At 45.2% G+C, this 21,720-nt stretch overlaps 1 protein-coding gene across 4 annotated transcripts in view; it reads right to left on the minus strand.

The window, feature by feature from the left end:
- The window catches only part of LOC115546689 (rho GTPase-activating protein 26), a 37,566-nt gene extending 17,841 nt beyond the window's left edge, over positions 1 to 19,725 (minus strand). The window contains exons 1-16 of one of the 4 annotated variants that reach the window (XM_030360373.1): positions 19,520 to 19,725; positions 17,717 to 17,778; positions 15,985 to 16,056; positions 13,124 to 13,225; positions 12,438 to 12,548; positions 12,193 to 12,297; positions 11,493 to 11,622; positions 11,084 to 11,184; positions 10,694 to 10,788; positions 7,981 to 8,092; positions 7,751 to 7,787; positions 7,588 to 7,653; positions 7,239 to 7,313; positions 6,382 to 6,466; positions 4,243 to 4,301; positions 256 to 361 (exon numbers count right to left, since the gene is read on the minus strand). In XM_030360373.1, the coding sequence (XP_030216233.1) occupies positions 256 to 361; positions 4,243 to 4,301; positions 6,382 to 6,466; positions 7,239 to 7,313; positions 7,588 to 7,653; positions 7,751 to 7,787; positions 7,981 to 8,092; positions 10,694 to 10,788; positions 11,084 to 11,184; positions 11,493 to 11,622; positions 12,193 to 12,297; positions 12,438 to 12,548; positions 13,124 to 13,225; positions 15,985 to 16,056; positions 17,717 to 17,719 (1,259 nt within the window). In that variant the 5' untranslated portion in view covers positions 17,720 to 17,778; positions 19,520 to 19,725. The remainder of the gene's footprint in view (positions 1 to 255; positions 362 to 4,242; positions 4,302 to 6,381; positions 6,467 to 7,238; positions 7,314 to 7,587; positions 7,654 to 7,750; positions 7,788 to 7,980; positions 8,093 to 10,693; positions 10,789 to 11,083; positions 11,185 to 11,492; positions 11,623 to 12,192; positions 12,298 to 12,437; positions 12,549 to 13,123; positions 13,226 to 15,984; positions 16,057 to 17,716; positions 17,779 to 19,519) is intronic. The other 3 variants (XM_030360374.1, XM_030360371.1, XM_030360372.1) reach the window with 3 other exon arrangements.
- Between the last annotated feature and the right edge of the window lie 1,995 nt (positions 19,726 to 21,720).

Below are 21,720 nucleotides of genomic sequence, written 5' to 3' on the forward strand. Positions count from 1 at the left end.
GTGCAGGTTATATGCAGTAGAGGTCCTAGTTTAAGAACACAGGTCTATTTTAAAGCCTTTAAAAAGCTCAACAATGGTGAGGTTTTCTTCAATGCATGACGTGAACATTTTGTCTTCCTCATTTACTCTGAACTACTATTGGTTTTACACAGAAACAAAAGTGTGTGTGAGTTAAGTGTGTGCATGTGTGCGTGCGTGTTTGCATGCGCGTGTGTCAGTGTGTGTCAGTAGGGGGTGTGCCCCTCATCCACCTACTTGGCCAGATGTTTGGTGAGCAGCTCAAGCATCTGTCTGTTCTTCTCTGGCAGCCGGTGGACGATCTGGTGGATCTCAGTCACCCTGGCCTCTGGGTTGTCCAGCTCTGGAGAGGGGGAAGTAAAGCGGACCAAGGTGAGTAGATCATCAGAGATCAACCGTGATGCGTCAAGAACCAGCCAGGGGCATCCCAACAATACTGTGTGTTCACCTGTCTCAAATAGCAATGGTTAGTGTCAGACAGCCACTCTTAGACACACACACACACACACACACACACACACACACACACACACACACACACACACACACACACACACACACACACACACACACACACACACACACACACACACACACACCAGGCCAAAGGCGGCTGTGAGTAGCGAACCAAGTGACATAGAATCAAACCTCAATGGATCTCATAGACAAAGACAAAAGTCGCCTTACAAACTTGACACCACCATGCATCCACGGTCAGCTGTTCCAGTCTCCCACGCACACTTCACAACATTTACGATCCCGTCTTCTATAGGCGTGTCTCTTGTTTGGTGCATGCATACATATCACACTATGAATTATCATCTCGACAGGAAATGAGCATTACACATAAGCACACAAACACGCACACGTGCCCACATAACAAAGGCACATGTTCTCAAATATGCACGCACAAACACGCACGCACACACAGGTGTAAATCCACAGCCCTCTGTATTTCATCAGCACGCTCAGTTGCTATGACGACGTGTGAAATGTTGGCGACATGTTGAAGGCATTAACAGTAATGGTTACCTCAACTGCCACTTCTAGAGAGGCTGGTTTATAGCCACCATAGTTCTGGTTCAGCCTGTAGCACATACACTACAAGTCCACACAAGGCATTTTGGGTAGTAGATTGTAAGGCCTTGGCAACATGCCGCAGCATTAAATAAATAAATATGTCATTATCTTCGATGAAAGTAGATCCATTTTCTCAGTGTTCTTTCTTAAGAACTTAAGTAAAATTTAATATGAAACCAAAATGAGACAACACATGTGGTGGCTTTCATTTACACATGTTAACACTCGCCTGTTGCAAACTTCCAAATCGGCTCAAAGCGAGTCATATCAAATGATAGGGTGTGTGCACGATAAATTACGCAGGATCTCCTAAAAGGTAAAAGAACAACAAGCCAAGAGAGGAAGAGAGAGAGAGAGCGAGAGAGGGAGAGAGGCAGAGAGACAAACAGAGAGAGAGACAGAGAGACAGAGACACAGAGAGAGGAGACACACAGAGAGAGACAGCGAGAGAGGGACAGAAAGAGAGAAACAGAGAGAGCACAAGAGAAAAAGAGAGAGATAGAAAGAGAGAGAGGCAGAGAGAAAGAGAGAGAGAGATAGAGGCAAAGAGAAAGAGCAAGAGAGAGAGAGATAGACAAAGACAGTGGTAAAACTATCAGCGGTAAAGTGAAAAGTTATCAGATCAAAATGTGATCCGTCAAGAATCAGCCAGGGTAATTCAGAATATATTTTTTATTATAGTTTTTAACAGTACCCCTGTGTGTGTGTGTGTGTGTGTGTGTGTGTGTGTGTGTGTGTGTGTGTGTGTGTGTGTGTGTGTGTGTGTGTGTGTGTGTGTGTCTGGCAGGTTGGGGCCGGGGAGCTCACATTAACGAGGGGGGGGGGGGGGGGGATGGAAACGTGGATAGAGAGGGGAGGGCTAGGCTGAGTAGGTTCATCTCAGGACAGGCTCGTCAGAATCTTAGATTAAATACAGATTCACACACGCAAACACACTCAGGTTGACACACATCCACACGCACGCACGCACTCACTCATACGCACACACACACAAGCACACACACACACACACACACACACACACACACACACACACACACACACACACACACACACACACACACACACACACACACACACACACACAGCTGTGAAGTCATTTCCTGCCGCCGTTGCTACAGCCAAACAGCCATTTCCTGCCGTCTGCCCTCATAGCAGCTCAGCCCGCTTCATGAAGCCTTAGCGACCCGGGAATGCAGCCAGACGCCATAGAACGCTTCGCTGATGACAGCAGAGTTAGCCATAAACGAAAGGCCACAAATAGACGCCCAACTGCGTTCAGGTCAAACCGGGGAAAACCAGATCAGAGGGAGTGAGACAGACCTCATCACAGTCAAATGACAGCAGGTAGCCATTGTTCTACAGACGTGGGACAATGGGTGGCTCGGACAAGGATCTCCATTTTTTTTACGCGTTTGAAAGCGTATCCCAATGCACACAGCATGCATTCGTCGCCGTGTTTACTTTGTTTCACTGTTGGAATTGGCACACTCCTGCGATGAAGCAACAACAGGTACATTCAGGATCCTCTCCCCCTTGTGAGCGCGCTGGTCTGCCTGTGCGTCCCTTCTCTTAGGCCCCGCCAGGGAAAACAAATACTGTTCAACAGTTCAACTGAAACGCTAGATCCATCTGGGTTTAGTCATGTGTTGTGGGGTCCAAATTGAGGAGCCATTAAAATAAGAGCCGTTAAGTCATTCAATTACCTTTTACGAAGTGCGAACCAAACATTGATTGCGTTTGTCTGACAAAATGGTCGACGCGGCCATCTTGTGATTGCCTTCTATTGCTCCCACTTCCTTCTAAATGCCCTCTTTCACATCTCAACATCTCGACACCACGGAGCACGGTGTGCGGCGACGCTATTCTGCCGATTTATGCTCGCTGGCCAGGTTCTGCACATGACGACACTATTGACCGAAGTGGTGTGAAATGCACATAACCAGAGCTAGGGTTATGTGGGGCCTAAAAAATAAATAAAATTTGGTTCCTGTTGGTTGTCACTTGAGGTCATGGGTAGGTAGGGAATTTATTTTACTTTTTTATTTTATTTTTTCCAGCGGCAGCGAATGATAGGTAGGTTGTTTTCATTTAAAAGCGAGAAAATTCGCTCATCCTTGCATAGAATGAAGAGGTGCTTTACCATAAGTTTTTTTTTTTAAAGCTCATAAAATAATTTGGCTCGCACATAAATTGACATGGTCGGTCGGAAACCGGAACCAAACAAATATATTCTTTTTTGGCCTAGGTAGCAAAATCTGATAGGTAGCATAAATTGGCAGAACGCCGGCACAGCGGGAGCCAGCAGCCTGATCAATGCACCCACATGAGCATGTAGCCCCCCCAGGGGTGCTCGGTGGGTGTCATGGCAACACACTAGCAGGTGACCCCTCAGACATCACAAGGCCTAGCCCAGGATCACAGCGTCTACCGCTGTGTATGACTGCTCGGAGCCGGCCCCCGTGGCGCCCTGAACATCCTCCTCCTTCTCATTAGAGCCACCGGCGCACGCCTGATTTTCAGACGTCTGGCCATAGCGACGTCACGGATTTAGTGCATACACAGGATACCGGGTACCTTCCCCACATTAAACAGGGTTTATTTTTCATTTGACAGTTGGGAGATTCTGCCGACGCGTTTATCCAAAACGATCCTAATGTTTCCATTTAAAAGCTGATGACTGATTGTTTTTTAGTTCTAAATAATGTTTTACAAAACATAAAGACAGAAACCCTAAGAAAAGAATCATCCAAATTCGCTCCTACGGGTTACTGACCTAAACATCCTTCTACTATGGCCTCAAAACGATTGACCGGCAAAAGCCTTAAATATCTTGTTGGCGTCGGAACTGCACCCTGAATTGTGCTAAACGGTTTGATGTAACTGTCCTCTGTATTGAACGTGGTTTCAACTAGGGCCGGGCTTACCAAGAGGATGCATCAACAGCTGGTCGGGGCTCTAGGACTGATACGTGCCATGGGAAACACGCACATGCACATGCATACTCACAACAAACACACACACACACACACACACACACACACACACACACACACACACACACACACACACACACACACACACACACACACACACACACACACACACACACACACACACACACACACATACAGAAACACTCACTGGCAGCCTTGATGAAGTTTCTCTGGTACTGGTATGTCGTAAGTGGAGCAGGGAGCATTCTGGAGAAACAAAGAAGAGAAAAGGGAGATTTTATTAAATAAATAATACAAACCGTTGGAGCTTGTGTAAAAAGGAGAAAAAAAATCTACCCCCCCGGGGAGACTTAAAAACTAGACGTTGGTGAACTGGTCCCTATCTCCCTTTGTTCAAATACTTCCCCTAACTCATTCGGAGGAGTTTACCCAGCTGGAGCCCACTTTACAACGCCTCACAAAACTAATGGACCCAGAAGACACTGTGTGTGTGTGTGTGTGTGTGTGTGTGTGTGCGAGAGTCTTTCAGTTATGTAGTCTAGAATCATTTAAGACCAGTGTCTATTCACTTTTTTCTATCTATCTATCTATCTGTCTGTCTGTCTGTCTGTCTGTCTGTCTGTCTGTCTGTCTGTCTGTCTGTCTGTCTGTCTGTCTGTCTGTCTGTCTGTCTGTCTGTCTGTCTGTCTATCTATCTATCTATCTTTCCTTCTTTCTTTCGAGAGGCAGACAGAGAGAGACCCTCCATGGTCTCCACTATGTGACAAGGCTCTCTTAGAGAGCTCTTAGAGGGCTCTTAGGAGAGTGGCTTCTCGTACTCACTTATGAGCAACACCAACTTCAGGGTGGATGACAGAATGTAACATACGAAAAGGGGAAAACACACAGTGCGGTGCGTGTCGCCAAACGATGGTGGGACAAACGGAGGCCAGGGCTGGGTTTCCACGGCGATACGGGCGAGCGGCCGGCTTGCCCTTGAGCGTGTGGCATAGGGGGACGTGATTTCACAATACATCGATGACGGACGGACAGACGGCACGCAACAGACCCACGTGCTGCCCCCTCCTAATGGCTTTAAGGATAACACCCTGCAGAGGTGTTTCTCTCACTCTGTCCACATCACTCTTCTTCTTGCTCTTTTGTTATACATCCATCCCTCAATCCACGCAGATTTCCCGTTCATCTTTTGTTTTGACCATCCATCGGTATACTCCTATACATTTTAAACCTACCATATATCCATCGATCAATATTTTTGATCGATCCATCCATATTTATTTATATCCATCAATGCTATCTCGCCTATCCCTCCATATACCACCACATTTACCATACATCCCTCTATATTTTCTATCTATACGTCCATATTTCCAATGTATCACTCTATATTTTCAATCAATCCCTCTATATGCCTCATCCATCCCTGCTCTATATGCCTCATCCATCCCTGCTCTATATGCCTCATCCATCCCTCTATATGCCTCTTCCATCCCTGCTCTATAATCCTCATCCATCCCTCTATATGTCCCATCCATCCCTCTATATGTCCCATCCATCCCTCTATATGCCTCATCCATCCCTCTATATGCCTCATCCATCCCTGCTCTATATGCCTCATCCATCCCTCTATATGCCTCTTCCATCCCTGCTCTATATGCCTCATCCATCCCTCTATATGTCCCATCCATCCCTCTATATGTCCCATCCATCCCTCTATATACCTCATCCATCCCTCTATATGCCTCATCCATCACTCTATATGCCTCATCCATCCCTCTATATGCCTCATCCATCCCTGCTCTATATGCCTCATCCATCCCTCTATATGTCCCATCCATCCCTCTATATGCCTCTTCCATCCCTCTATATGTCCCATCCATCCCTGCTCTATATGCCTCATCCATCCCTCTATATGTCCCATCCATCCCTCTATATGTCCCATCCATCCCTCTATATGCCTCATCCATCCCTCTATATGTCCCATCCATCCCTGCTCTATATGCCTCATCCATCCCTCTATATGTCCCATCCATCCCTCTATATGCCTCTTCCATCCCTGCTCTATATGTCCCATCCATCCCTCTATATGCCTCATCCATCCCTCTATATGTCCCATCCATCCCTGCTCTATATGCCTCATCCATCCCTCTATATGTCCCATCCATCCCTCTATATGCCTCATCCATCCCTCTATATGTCCCATCCATCCCTGCTCTATATGCCTCATCCATCCCTCTATATGTCCCATCCATCCCTCTATAAGTCTCATCCATCCCTCATGTTGAAACCGAGCAGCAGCAGTGTCTGGGCGCGTTCCACCACACACCTGAAATAGTACTTGATGGCACTGGTAATGGTCTTGATCTCCCACTCTTGGCCGTCCAGCTCCACATCAGCACAGGTCTTGGGGTCTGCAGTGAGGCGCACACGGGGGGGGGGGGGGGGGTGAGCAGGCGGTCAGACAGTGAACAGGCAGTAAGTAGGTCAGTTGGACTGATGGGGCCCCTTTCCCGGGCAACAGGTCCCCGAGTGCTTCAGGATGACATTAACAACGGTGAAACAGAAAACATACTGTGGCTATTTCACACACTGTGAAATAAAACAAGCATTGCAACAGGCAATGCAAGACGGGGGAGCAGTGGGGGGGGGGGTCATATGCCATCGGTTGTTCGTGACACGCAGTGGTGTGGTTTCTCCGATATGAATCTCTGTCATTATGCGGTCATGTTTGGCCAGAAAGAAACGCAAACCCACCAACACCGATATCCTTTTGAGGGGTATTTTATTGCAGAAATGTACTTCACTTACTTACTTATTGTGTGATTATGACAGAAGGAATTTGGTAACATTCCTTCGATTATATATCCCTTCTCTGTCTCCACTTGCTTATCATTCCCACTACATGGCCATCCGTCTGTTGACTTTAATCCTTCCTCTGAGAGCTATTTCGGGATTAAGTTCCGCTCCAGCTGGGACCACTGAAATGCCAACCTGAATACGCGCGGATACACATGTAAACGGTTGTCACCTAATGTGTGTGGGCAGACGCGTACACGAGTGCGTTCATGCTTGTGGTTGGACTGTGTGTGTGTGTGTGTGTGTGTGTGTGTGTGTGTGTGTGTGTGTTTGTGTGTGTGTGTGTGTGTGTGTGTGTGTGTGTGTGCATTATTGAGTCATGCTTACCCATAGCAAGGCCCAGTAGTTTCTGTACTCTTGAGTTGACTCCAACAATTCTGTACAATCCCTGCTCGTCTATACCTGCAGCGAGAGCAGGTGGGGGAGGAGGACAGAGGAGCAGGAGAGGAGGAGAGGAGATGAGAAGAGGTGAGCAGGAGAATAGAGGAGGAGGAGGAGGAGGAGGAGGAGGAGGAGGAGGAGGAGGAGGAGAGACGGGAAAAACATCAACAATAGAAACCAAGAAATTAGTTACAGGCCTTTATCGATTATCTGTGTAACAGTTCTAGTCATCCTTTCTGTCCGTCTGCGAGGGTCTGTCTGCCTATTGCACGTCGGTATGGCAACAAGGCTGTACCTCTGGTTTCCAATGCATAGATGAATTTCTTGACCACGTTGAAGCCTATCACGTCCAGCTGGGCCACTGAGAACCAATCACAGAGAGACAGAGTCCATCAGTCCAAACAGAGATTCTACAGGACTCGGACTGAACTCAACCCACGGTAATGAAGTTAGCTCACCGCCTTCTGATTGGTGGTCTCTGTTCAGGTTGTACACCTGCGGTTGCAAGAAAAAAAACAACAATATGTATTGAACACGTGTTTGACTTTATTGTTTCAATCGGTGCTCCTGGTTTACACTGTATCCTACGAGCCTACGAGTGCACGACGGCTGGCTGCACACCAAGTAGACCAGCCGGAGCAGTGGACATGCTATAAGGGGGCAGAAACCCATTACATAAAGAGTTGACCTTTGAACGTCCTTGGTAACCGTGGTAACCTACTGGCTCTCTGCCATCCATGGCCTCCATCCACAGCCGGCGGTCCTCCTCTGAGAGGGCCTGCATGGTGATCACCCCAGGCCTGTACACACACACACACACACACACACACACACACACACACACACACACACACACACACACACCCACAAGTAGTCAAAGGCACACACGGAAAGACAAACAGACGAATACACACACACACACACACACACACACACACACACACACACACACACACACACACACACACACACACACACACACACACACACACACACACACACACACACACACACACACACACACACACACACAAAAGACAAACCAATTCCAGTTAATGTCCACATACATGGAAATACAAATACGTTGCATTCACAACTAGGAAGTATTTCTCCACAGGGGTCTCTTGAGGAGAATGACATCAGAAACAGTCCCTGCGATTTGTTCTGCTGACGCCAGCACGCACACACACACACACACACGCACACAGAGAGATATACACTCACACACACACTCACACACACACACACACACACACACACACACACACACACACACACACACACACACACACACACACACACACACACACACACACACACACACACACAAGATAAGATGAGATAAACCTTAATTAATCCCGGGAGGTATTTCAGGTGTCATAACAGCAACAGCAATGTGTATGAAACACAGGAGTGGTACAGTTGAAAGTCTCGTGGAGGAGTAAAGAACCAAGATATTAGGAATTAATATAACAACAACAAAAAATAAAGATAAAGTAAAACACTGAGCAGCTGGCTCTATAAATCAGAACTGAATATCAGAAAGGGATTCGGTGCAGTCAGTCAATTGTCATATGTGATTCAGTGCAGTACAGTCTGTCAAATGTACACACAAATATTAAGTATATAAATGTAAGGTCTCGTCAATCACTGCCTATCAATAGATATAAATGTACATCTAGAATTATGAATGATTATTCGAAGGAATGAATGAATATAAGTCCATGCGCAAGTGCATTCAGTCACTTCTGAGACATGGCACACAGATAAACACACAAACACACGCACAAACACAAACACACACACACACAGGCTGAGACCCATCAATCTCATCGAGTCCAGTCTGTGCTCTGCCTTTCCAATCAGGCCTGCTGTCAGGTCACGGGCTCTTAGCAGTATATTGTATGTCGGCACAATCCCCCCCACAAACTCACTTACACAACGCATAACACACACACACGCACGCACACAAAATCACACAGATGCTACACACACACAATTACACACCATTGGTAGGACATGAATACTCATCGCAAACAGACACATATGCATGGACACACACCTTCTCACCTACTCGCCCCCAAGCACACACACACACACACACACACACACGCACACACACACACATTGAAGATGGAGGCTGACTGGTTTATTCTAAGAAATCCATCAGATCCCATTTCGATCTCCCCCCTGGTTGAACGTGTCCCTCCCTGCCAGGCCACCTCTCTGTCTCCATCTGTCTCCCTGATTTACCTTGTGTGCTGGGTGCCTCTTTGGTGTCTAGGGGTGTTCAGGGAGGCTGAAGGGGGGGAGGGGGGTGAAAGAGATAGAGGTGTGTGTGTGTGTGTGTGTGTGTGTGTGTGTGTGTGTGTGTGTGTGTGTGTGTGTGTGTGTGTGTGTGTGTGTGTGTGTGTGTGTGTGTGTGTGTGTGTGTGTGTGTGAAGTTATGGAAGCAAGCAAATCACAGCTATAATGTTTTGAATTTTAAAAGCCATTGAACTTTGTAAATGGAAATATGAACCCCCTTGAATTCATATCATTGAAATATTCAACTTTGAAAACAAGGTCACTTGAAGTCGTACCATTTCAAAAACACGATTTCATACATTTTTTTGTTAATGCTCACTAATTCAGATTAGCATGATTTACAATGGCCAGGCCGAAGCAATCGGCCTGACTGTAATTGAAGTTGTAAGGGTCCCCGAACCAAACAACTGACAGGAGTTTTATTGTTCTTCCTATTTGCTCTCGTTGGGTTTAGTTCTCCCGCCATTTTCTTTGATTACGTGAGGGACAGGCTGCGCACCCAGGCCAGCAGTAGGTTTGTTGCTTCTTGATTGCTTCAACCTGTTTTTTGGAATTCCCGGCTACTTGTGTACGATTTTCTATTTTATTTTATCAATTTTATTATCTGTATTTTGACAACTTGTGATATAAGTTAATATTTGTTGTATCTGAATTAATTAACATTGAAAAATAATAATTTAAGAGCTGTTTCTAAAATAATACGAGTTGAAATGTCAAATTTGATTTTCCATGAGGTGGATTTAAAACAAATACTTTTGGATGACTTATTTTCTAAGTACAATATTTCAACGTTAAGTAATTTCAAGGGTGCATACATTTCTTTGTACAAAATTCCATGGCTTTTGGCATTCAAATCATAATGGCGGGGACTTGCTTCCACAGATCAGGGAAAACAAACCGACGAAGGGTTTGTTTACAAAGCCTGACACATCCTCAAACTACAGGGCTAAAGCGACTCGGGAGCACCACCCAGTGGCAGCTCTAAGCTATGACACAATGAACACATCGTGTGAATAAAGAAAAAACGTAAGTAAAGAAAAAACAAACACAGCTCACACAGGTAAAGATGCACATACTCATACACGCACACACACCTGTCCATTGCCTCCACATCAAAGCAGAACCTCTTCTCTATTGACTCCGTCTTCCTCCTGATACACGACTTGAGAATGAAGCTTTCCTCTTCTCCCTAAAGATGGGGGGGAAGAGAGAGAGAGAGAGAGAGAGAGAGAGAGAGAGAGAGAGAGAGAGAGAGAGAGAGAGAGAGAGAGAGAGAGAGAGAGAGAGAGAGAGAGAGAGAGAGAGAGAGAGAGAGAGAGAGAGAGAGAGAGAGAGAGAGAGAAGAGAGAGAAGAGAGAGTGAGTTAAGGGACCAGCCAGCAGGACTGCACAGTTTAAGACATGCAAAAGCAGTCAGCCGACAAACAGTCAGCCGAACAGACAGACTGTAGGACCGACAGACAGTAGGAACGACAGTGAGCTCACCACTTTCCCTCCTGACTTCTGGTCAAACAGGACGGTGGTCATCCTCTTGGGCTCTCTCTGGTACGTACAGTAGTACTTGACCCAGGAGGACACAAAGGGACCTGGGAGGAGGAGGCGGGCAGGGGGGCGTGATGGACAGGAGGGCGTTGGAGACAAGGAACAAAGGCAAACTAGGAAGAGGATCTCGGAAAGAATGAAAGAATGCAAAACTACTCATGAAAGATGAAACAAGGATATAGAGAAAATAATACATTTGAACCTGGTAAAAATAAAAGTGCGTACAGTATGTGTGTGTGCGTGTGCGTACATATAAATGTATATGCATGTATATGTATGTCATTTACAATTTCTTTTTCAAAATAAAAGTCCCACAGATAGCTGTGATGTGTGTGTGAGTGGGGGTGTGTACGTTTCTCCTGGATGAAGAGGTAGCCCTCCATGATGTGCTGGCTGTTGCTCTTGTGCTCGTGGGGGTTCTCCTTCATCTTCCTCATCAGGCTCTCCACCTCCGAGCGTGTGCTCTCAAAGCGGTTCCTCGTCTGCGCGCACACACACGCCCAAACACACACGCGCGCGCAAACACACGCACAAAGACGTACAAGCACACACACACACAAAAACACAGACACACAATCGCACAAAGACAAACGCACAAGCAAACACAAACATACATGTGATAGCAAGCTATTTAGGTTCAACAATACACAAGAAAAATGTACGACGACAGAAAAGTTGTTGCTTGCACTCTTAAACACGTGAAGCCCTTGCTGGCCTGCAGTGAGACTTGAGATTGCGGTTTTTCTACACTGTTGCTTATAGGTTGTTAAGCTTTATGAGGCCAAGGGACACCACCTTCTCAAGCACCACTTCACATAGTAAGGCAAGATTATATAAAAAGTTACACATATTACCAGGGAATTATATGTACTAGGATATTGGCAATCAATATTTCATACATTGCAGGCTGCAAAATTATGATGTTAGCAGTAAGGTAACCGTGTGTGTGTGTGTGTGTGTGTGTGTGTGTGTGTGTGTGTGTGTGTGTGTGTGTGTGTGTGCACGTGTGTGTGTGTGTGTGTGTGTGTGTGTGCACATAGGTGCTGTCATACATTCTGTATGCTGATGGTCAGATCTGTCTTGAAGTGGTTGAAGTCTTTGGCCAGTTCGTAACCATGGTGATAGTAGGTGAAGAGGCCTTGGAGGAATGCCAACAGCTGGAACAAATAGCAAAAAAACATAAACATAATTGATGCCATTCATATTCCGCCACCATTAACAGTGGGGGGCCTTGAAAGACTTGACCCAACATGAATCCATTGCGGAGGACGACCTAAAGCCGTCTGGATCAGCGTACCGGCTCCACAAAGTCAAACATCTTGCGTTCCTGGACCTCCTGCACCTTGAAGACGTACTCCAGGGAGACCTCGTAGAAGTGCTGCCGCACGCTGTCCACCTGGCTGTCCGCCTGATGCATCACACCACAAGGGGCAACATGAGATTCACCGCGCTTAAACCGTGCTGGTGTCGCCTGTGGCAACTCAAAGACAACTTTACCTTGACCGCCTCACATTCACCCTTTCAAGCACAGATTGATACACCGACGGCCGCGTCTACCGTGCTAGATGACAGCCCAACTCGTAGGGAGAGGATGGGGTGAGGTGCCTTGCTCAGAGACACCTCGACACTTAGTTGGGAGGAGTCCGGGATCAAACCCGCAACCTTCCGGCTGCAGGCAGATTTGATGCATGCTCTACCTCTATAGGCAATGCACTATATCGCCTCGGATTATGACGATGGTTAAGAGTTAAGATAGAGACGGAAACATGGATGGAAAGTATCATTGAGAATGGAATGAACGGATGACAGTTGGTAGTATGGATGGTTGAATAGCAGGATGAATAGATTGATATATATGGAGGACCTGATCGAAGGACAAGCTGATGGATGGACATACACACACGCACACACACACACACACACACACACACACACACACACACACACACACACACACACACACACACACACACACACACACACCTCATGCAGATGAGACTCCTTCTTCTTGGCGGAGAGGCTGAGGTGCTTGTCCAGCACGGCACAGTACTTCTCCGTCTCCTTGTCGTACTTCTTTCGGGCCTCCTGTTCAGCAGGAGCACAAAGACAGCTGCTCAGAAACGCCACATGAACACGACGGCATCGGGGTCCACACCAGGTCATCAACTTGTGTAGGTGAACCTAATGGCAGTGGCAATCAAATGTAGAGTAAACAACCCCCCCCCCCCCCATGGTAGCCAGTGGGAGAGCCTTGTGCGACCGATCTGTCCAAGGGGATGATTGAAGTCGCATTAAATAAGGATTGCTTGTGTTTTAAATAGCTTTCTTAATTGTCCAATTGTATTGTATTATTTGTATATGTTTCAATGTTGTCCTGGTTGTTTGACCGAATGATTATATCTATTGTTCATTTCTATTCCTGCTTTTATCTGTATGTTGTAATCCCGGCATCATCGGAAAAGAGAGCCTGCTCTCAATGGATCCCCTGAATAAATAAAGGTTCAATAAAATAAATAGTGAAAGCCTCCACATATAGCCCCGCCCCTAAATGAAACCTCTACAGAGCGGCCCGGGAGGTGTCTCCATAATGATGACAGCTAGAGGACTGACTCACACAGGGCGCTTGGCTTTCCTTTAGCGGGGGGATATTTCCTCATTAGGTTCAAGGTTTGCCCAATAGTAGCCCTTTAGCAGGGGTCAGGAGATTTCTACCCCCCATCCCACTTTGCTCCCTGTGTATGCCCAAATAAATATTTTATTCGTTTTCGTTTTTTTATGTATACGTATCCTACATTCTCCAATCCTCTAGTCTGTTAACATTAAGGGGATCCCAACTCAAATGAGGTCAACCATGACGAGCTCTTAAGCCTCCATCTGAAAGAGGGCCCCCTATTGGCAGAAGTCTGTATGGATTTGCTTTTGTTGCCGTGCGAGCTGTGTTGCTTTTTGCCTTCGTTCCATTCATCTAACCAGCGTCCAGCTGTAGATGAGGGGAAAGTGAGGCCTCGCACACACACAAACACATAAAGACAGAGAGAGAGAGACCAGAGACCGAGAGAGAGAGAGAGAGAGAGAGAGAGAGAGAGAGAGAGAGAGAGAGAGAGAGACCGAGACCGAGACCGAGAGAGAGAGAGAGAGAGAGAGAGAGAGAGAGAGAGAGAGAGAGAGAGAGAGAGAGAGAGAGAGAGAGAGAGAGAGAGAGAGATGGAGAGAGAGTGGGAGGCGGAAGGCGTATCTGGCTGAAATCTGAATTCCAGCCTCTCCCCTGACAGCAGTATACTTAAAGCACACCTGCTGGCTGAGGTCATTCCCATTTCCTCATGTTAACACGAGAAGCCTTGCCTCATCACAGGGACACACATGTGCTGGTGACTAATCCATGAAGACATTCAGCAACAGTGTTGCCCTGAAGAAAACATACATGATTCACCATAATTCGTTGCGTTGATATGTGTTTGATTTAGCTTTCAAAGTTTTGTTCACCAACTAAAAAACAGGCATTAAGACTCCTTAAGAAGGATAAACAGAGACTAACGAGCATAAAATGCAGTTTAAATAGTTGTCTTGTGCTTTGCACATTGTGACTGTACTCATGGTCAACTTCCTATGGGGAATAATGTGACGGTTCTAGCGTTTTGTTTAGGGGCATTAAGCCTTGTTAAGCTAATGACTTTCAATTCAGAACCTCTGAAGATTTTGAGCTATTGATCGGATAAACCTTAATACTGTATTGCATTTGTGTTTAGTGACATATGTGTATATATATATGTGTGTATGTCTGCGGGTTGGACGATGCCTGTGTCTAAACTAAAGCATACAGTAGTCGCCTAAGTGTCCCTTGTCATGTGACATTGGTCACAGCCCAGCCATAGTCAACAGGAAGTAGAATGCTGAGAGCAGGAGCCCCAGCCGTAGAGCACAGCGGGGAGGATCTGCGCTACAACGTGTGTTCACTCAATGTCTGACTTTTCATTTTAGTGTTTTTGTATGTATGCCAAGGGGCCACAACAGGGAAACGACGCAAAATAACCGTGTTACCGTTCTTCACCACATGAGGGAAGTGTCCCACAGACATCAGTTCAGGCATAATAACAGAGATATCGACAGTGAAGGAGGCCAACAAGTTCTCCATTATTTTAGAATAACGTGGCATTAAAGTAAGCCTAATGACTTCCCTGGAGTATAAATATTAATAAATAAATATGTTTGTGTTTTTGTATCACCCTTGAACATTTTAATAAAATCCTGTGGTTCAACAGACCTGAAATAATATATTTTTAAAGATTCCAATGGCACGTAGATGGGAGGTTGAATCACAGCGTTAAAAAGGGTTATCCATACGATTTTTTTACTATCAAAGTGGAGAACCAACTGATTGAAGATAAGTCTCACTTATTAAACCGGCTATCGGCTGCAATGTCCATTTAATTCTGCAAAAGGTGCACAAATCCCGACACCTAGGTGACGGTAGCTAGCGTGCCCTTGCTGCCGTTGGACTGGGGCAGTGTTGAGTTGCACGCAAGCCTGTGCAGAGCTAAACTGGGATTAGCATGATGGTCTACTGACCTTGGGATGTAGAGACAGATTATTCACTTCATATCCAATCACAGAGCACACAATGGAAAATTGTGTGACAAACACGGTTGCAATCAGCAATCTTATTATTGTGCATGATGTTTGGATTGCGGCTAATTAATGATGTTATGATATTCGTATCATGTTCTAGCATATAAATGGTGTGTGTGTGTGTGTGTGTGTGTGTGTGTGTGTGTGTGTGTGTGTGTGTGTGTGTGTGTGTGTGTGTGTGTGTGGGGGGGAGAGTGTGAGTGTGTTGTCACGGTTACCTTAGCAGCACTGATCTGCTCTTTCCGGAACCGTTCCAGGGGCAGGATGAGCACATCGTTGGCGTTTTCAATCTAGAGCAAGGTAATGTGTTGTATTACAGAACACGACAGCCAAGCACAGCACAGCACAGTACAGTACAGTACAGTACAGTACAGTACAGTACAGTACAGAGTAGCCCAGTACAGTACAGTGTATGACAGTACAGTACAGTGTAGCCTAGGACAGTACAGTACAGTACAGTACAGTGTAGGACAGTACAGCACAGAGTAGCCCAGTACAGTACAGCACAGTACAGTACACCACAGTACAGTACAGTGTAGGACAGTACAGTACAGGACAGTACAGTACAGTGTAGGACAGTACAGTACAGTGTAGCCCAGCACAGCACAGTACAGTGTAGGACACAACAGTACAGTACAGTGTAGGGCACAACAGTACAGTACAGTGTAGCACAGTACAGTATAATACAGTACTTTACAGGATAGTGCAGCACAGTGCAGTACAGCACAGTACAGTACAATATAGTGTAGCACAGTATAGTACAGTAAAGCATAAAGCAGACACTAAAATGATTGCGATAATTGAGCTATGACTCAAAATGAACTTGTGGTGGATATATGTTTAATGTTTTAATACTTGGTTTTTGGAACCAAATGGGGTCTTTGGTTATTGAACCAAAGTATCTAGGTTAAATCTTGCTAGATAAAAAAGCAAGATTGAAAAAATACAAAGGTGAACAGATGACATTGACTTCCAGATCAGTCTCCAAACCAAGGCAGACTACAGTTTCTGCTAGGGCTGGGTATCGTGGCCAATTTCCTAAATCGATTAGATTTCGATTCATAAGGTTCTGAATCGAATAATCACGATTCGATTTGATTCAATCTGCTCTTAAATAAGGAAAATGGCTCAACTGTTTTAGAAAAGACAAATGTGCTTCACTTATACTCTTCAACTTAAACAACAGTTTTAAGAGCAAACTTGTAAATTGGACAGCTTAAACTTGAGCTGTAAACAAAACTGTCTCAAGTCTCAAAAGTCCAATTTTGAAATTAGAAAGGAATTGCAAATGAAAGTGTACTTGAACTACAACATTCTATCACTTTAAATTGCATTAAGGCATTGTTTATTAAAGTGCAAAAATAAAAAAATCGATCTCATGCCCTATGAATCGATTTTTTTACCCAGCCCTAGTATCTGTTGTATCTTCCAATGCAGATCCTTTTGACTGCCTCGGGATACTATGTATGTAACTTAAACTTTTAAAACATTTAGAAAATGAAATAATTAAAAACGAATTAGAATGTAGAAATAAATTAAGAAATGCTTCTTAATGTCAGAAAGAATCCACATATCTGAATTTTAAACCTAGTTAGAGCCCTTGTTGACGTAGTGCCAATGTATTGCCTACACAGCCATCAATGGTAAAACAAAGGCAGAGTGCAGTATCTTCATTTTCGGGGTTTTAGGTCAAATATATTGTTTATTTTTTGGGGGATCAGCTTCCTCAATGATTCATAGTTTATGATTGGTATATCTCACAACAGAATAGGCCATTGAATCGAAAAACTTGTTGTTTTCAGTTTCATTGTTGATGCAGATATTGCGATTTGTGATAGAATACCGTCTGAAGTACTATACAACAGAAATGTATAGCAGTGTATGCTTAGTACTGCGTAACAGTACGGTATTACAGTGTCTGACTGTGGTACAGTAGCAGATGTAACTCACCATACGGGTCCGCTCATCTTCCAGGTTCTGCAGGACTCCTGCAAACTCCTGCAGAGACTTGGCTGTGGACGGGCCAAGCGACAGATGGATGGAGAGAGACGATGAGACCGAGAGCGAGAGAGAGAGGGAGATGGAAAGGTAGAGAGAGAGAGAGGGACAATGTCAAAAGAGAAAAAAGCTTATATCGAGAGAGAGAGAGAGAGATGGCAAGCGCTCAAAAGTGAAACGGAGCCATAGAAACGGGGATGAGATCGGGAAAGAAAGATAGTAAAATGTATTGGAGAACGAGGGTGAGAAAGCCATCTTGTGTAACGCTTATCTCGTCACACAGAGACTTGGCGGACAGCAGTCTGCTGATAATGACACCAGTTTGCAGGCTAGTTAAGCAGTGTTCAGTCATTTGTGAAAGCTAACTTAGCAAGCTCCTACTTGTTTTTGGGTTGTCTCTCGCTCTCCCTTCTCTCTCTGTCTCTCTCTGGCAAGCAAAGCATGGCTGCATTGTTTCAGGTTAGAGTTTCCACTTCCAGTGCCCGACACATCCAGCGTCCAACACACCATGTGCAAGTTCACATGCACACAGGTTCAGAGACACATACACACACTTATAATGATTTAATTTAGGAATGCCAGTTACATCTTACTATGAAGATGTTCTGAGCTTTAGAATGTGTAAGGAGCAAAACAGCCGTAAGTAACTTTTAATATAACTCATAAAATGCTATCAATCCTTTTTTCCCCGTAAAAACATCTGGGCTTTGATCCAGTTCGGATCAATAGCGAAGTGAAGCTTATAGTAAAATTCATAATTTCCATTCATTGCCAGCAGGTTTCAGTGGTGGTATTAACACGGTAGGAGTACTTTGTCACTGCACTTAAGTTTATTTGTCAGGTATCTGTACTTTACATAAGTATATTCTATTTCTGACACTATCCACTTTAACTCGACTACGCTTTCTAGAAAATGCCTATTTTACTGCACCACATTTCCAAAACACTTTGGTTTTCATAACCAGGATTTATTGTCATCAAGTATGTTTAAATGTAACCAAAGTGAAGGAACCAATCTTCTAACCAATCAGACCCCACAGCATGGATTCTCCACCAGAGCGCACTCAGAAGAGAAGCAGGGCTATCTGGTGTTGGTCTAGCTGCCGCATCTAAAGGACTGATGAGAGAAATCCTGGATTCTGTGCAAGATTGAACAATTGTGTTCAGGTCAGGGCCTCGTGCTGATGTATTGCAGTCTTCCCGTTGCACCACCTGTTACAGCTGTTTTCCTGTTACAGCACTTTTTACAGTGCTGTAGGAAGGCTGATGTGGTATGTGATGGAATAAAAGAAAATTTTTAACTTTTTATATTTGAAAAAGTTATATCACCAAGAAAACAAAACCCTATAACATAAAATATATAATAACGATAACAACCACTTAAAGTCTGTCTCCGTGGGTCCTGCCGATTCTCACTCTGGACGGCAAGTGTCACGGTGATAGCCAAGTATTGAAATCATTTTCATTGCTTTGCACATTGCCCAATGTTCAAAACATCTTTGATTTGTGTTAACTTCAACTTTTCCTATTTCATTGTATCTTTTACTCTTAATATTTGAACGATCATCCGAGGCTTGAAACTATTAACTGGGGCCAGCCACCGATCTGATGAACCACTATATGATCACATGAAAATTCAGGCTCAGCAATACAATTAAGTAATGAGTGTCGATTAGTGAGGAAGAGATAGAAATGACGACATTATATATTCATCCATTCCTCTAGATGTTTGTACGAGAGATGGGTGGGACTCACCGATGCAGATCTCATCGTCCGTCTCCGCGTCCCCGATACACTGGAATTTAAACTCGTTCAAAGACTCTGCAAACTTCCTCTTGGCACTTGACAAATCTGAAATAGGAGAAGAATGGGTTGTTTATAAATATGTTATTGTCAAATCATACAAAGTCATATTGACTTTGTATGATTTGATATTCGTATAATATTTTTAATGCAGAAATTCTGAGCAAGAGTGTCCTAGTATGGACATTGTGTCTGTGTGTCTGCGTGTCTGTGTGTGTGTGTGTGTGTGTGTGTGTGTGTATCCCTGGCAGTCGATGGCTGCATGATGTACCAGTTTAACTCCTCATTTAGAAGAGGTTTTAGTTAAATGTGCACTATTCATTCCACGAAGTTCACTGAAACCTGGCCATCAAACTTATTTATATAGTTGATAAAATATTTGATTTCGGTTATGCTCCAAATACATTCCTACAAAGTCTCAAAGCCAAAAGCTGTCACCTCTGTGCAGACCAATTAACCATTACACTTCCATTCCTTAATTCACTTCTCTTAATAAACTCACTTACTCAACTAAAATAATTGGTGGATGGTCTGGCGCAGTAATGTCACCACAACATTCTTTAACTGTGTCTAACAAAGAATTCCATCCAATCCGTGTGCATGCTGGATTGTCAGCACCAGCTCCCATACCCAACCCACAGCACACAGAGTTAAGCCAAACAAGGGGGACCTCCAGAATAAAACAGCTGCTTGAGTCGCTCTTCATACCGCAAGGAACAAGGAATGCAATGAAACCAACTAGCTATCAGTGAAACTAACAGCTATATAAACAGACCCCCTCTATCCAGACTGACAGCAACTGAAGCATCCAGGTGCAATGTCTATTGAGGGAGAGAGAGTGAGAGTGAGAGTGCGAGAGACAGAGAAAGAGAGTGACAGAGAGAGTGTGAGAGAGAGTGAGGGAGAAACATAACAAACAGCAGTAATATGTGGCAAGTCGCATGGAACGCCCAGCGGCTGGCCAAAGACCCACTGAGCAGCAGATAGCCAGCAGGTGCACCTTTGCCATACCAATTATTGTGTGTGTGTGTGTGTGTGTGTGTGTGTGTGTGTGTGTGTGTGTGTGTGTGCGTGTGTGTGTGTGTGTGTGTGTGACGTGTGTGTGTGTGAAACAGACACACAAAATGAGGCATGGGAGTGACAGACCGCAAAGAAATAGCAGAAGAAAATGAAGAATCAACGATAGTGTGTGTTTGTAAGCACAAACACTCCCTGCTTGAACAGCCAGTGAAACGCAGACCTAATGGCCCCTGAAAACACTGGCTGACAGCCTCATCATTGGTCTAGAAAACACACGTACACACACACATACACACACACGCAAACAATCCCACCAACACTTTATCCCCGAATGGCTTGAGAAACAAGCCGAGAGCATTCCATTGACATGGTGAGTCAGGAGGGGCTAGTGAGGCCACAGGGGAGGGCGCAGTGATGTCTCCCTACCAGACGGACCAGAGGCCTTAACTACAGGAGCCACAACAACACCGTCCTCCACATCACCCGTCAACATGCTCTCTCATGGGCCAAAGTCCTGTTTCTGGATTCCTCCTCACTCATCCTGTGACTTTCATTCCCTCCGTGGATTCGAAAATGAAGCAAAAGTCGAACGGCGACACGGGCTGTTGACGGCGGCGTCGACGCCATCAGCCCACCGGCGGAACGAGTGTAGCGGGACCAACCAGCAGGGTAAACAGTGACCTGTAGCTCACTGTCGCTCAGGGGGCGGTGTGGACGGACAAACACGCCCGGGCGGACGACGCATGCAAGCACCTTTGTGTTATGGGTGTGTGGGGTGTGGGTGTGTGTTGTGTGTGTGTGTGGTGTGTGTGTGTGTGTGTGTGTGTGTGTGTGTGTGTGGTGTGTGTGTGTGTGTGTGTGTGTGTGTGTGTGTCTTATGTGAATGTGTTATGTGTCTGTGTGTTTGTTATGTGTTATGTGTTATGTATTATGTGTGCGTGTGTGTGTATGTGTGTGTCCACCCGGTGGTTCTGGGATGACTGCTGTGTAACTGGAGCTGGTGTTGGCGAGCGAGGGGATGAGGTAACACCAGGGGGTTTGAGGTCACACTTGAAATGGGCCAAATACAATCAACGATGTATTGTGTGTCGTTATCCTCAAGCTCTGCACCCTTATGGCATAAGTAGCACCAC

Source organism: Gadus morhua, chromosome 7 (genome assembly GCF_902167405.1).
Source record: "Gadus morhua chromosome 7, gadMor3.0, whole genome shotgun sequence".
Lineage (NCBI taxonomy): Eukaryota > Metazoa > Chordata > Actinopteri > Gadiformes > Gadidae > Gadus > Gadus morhua.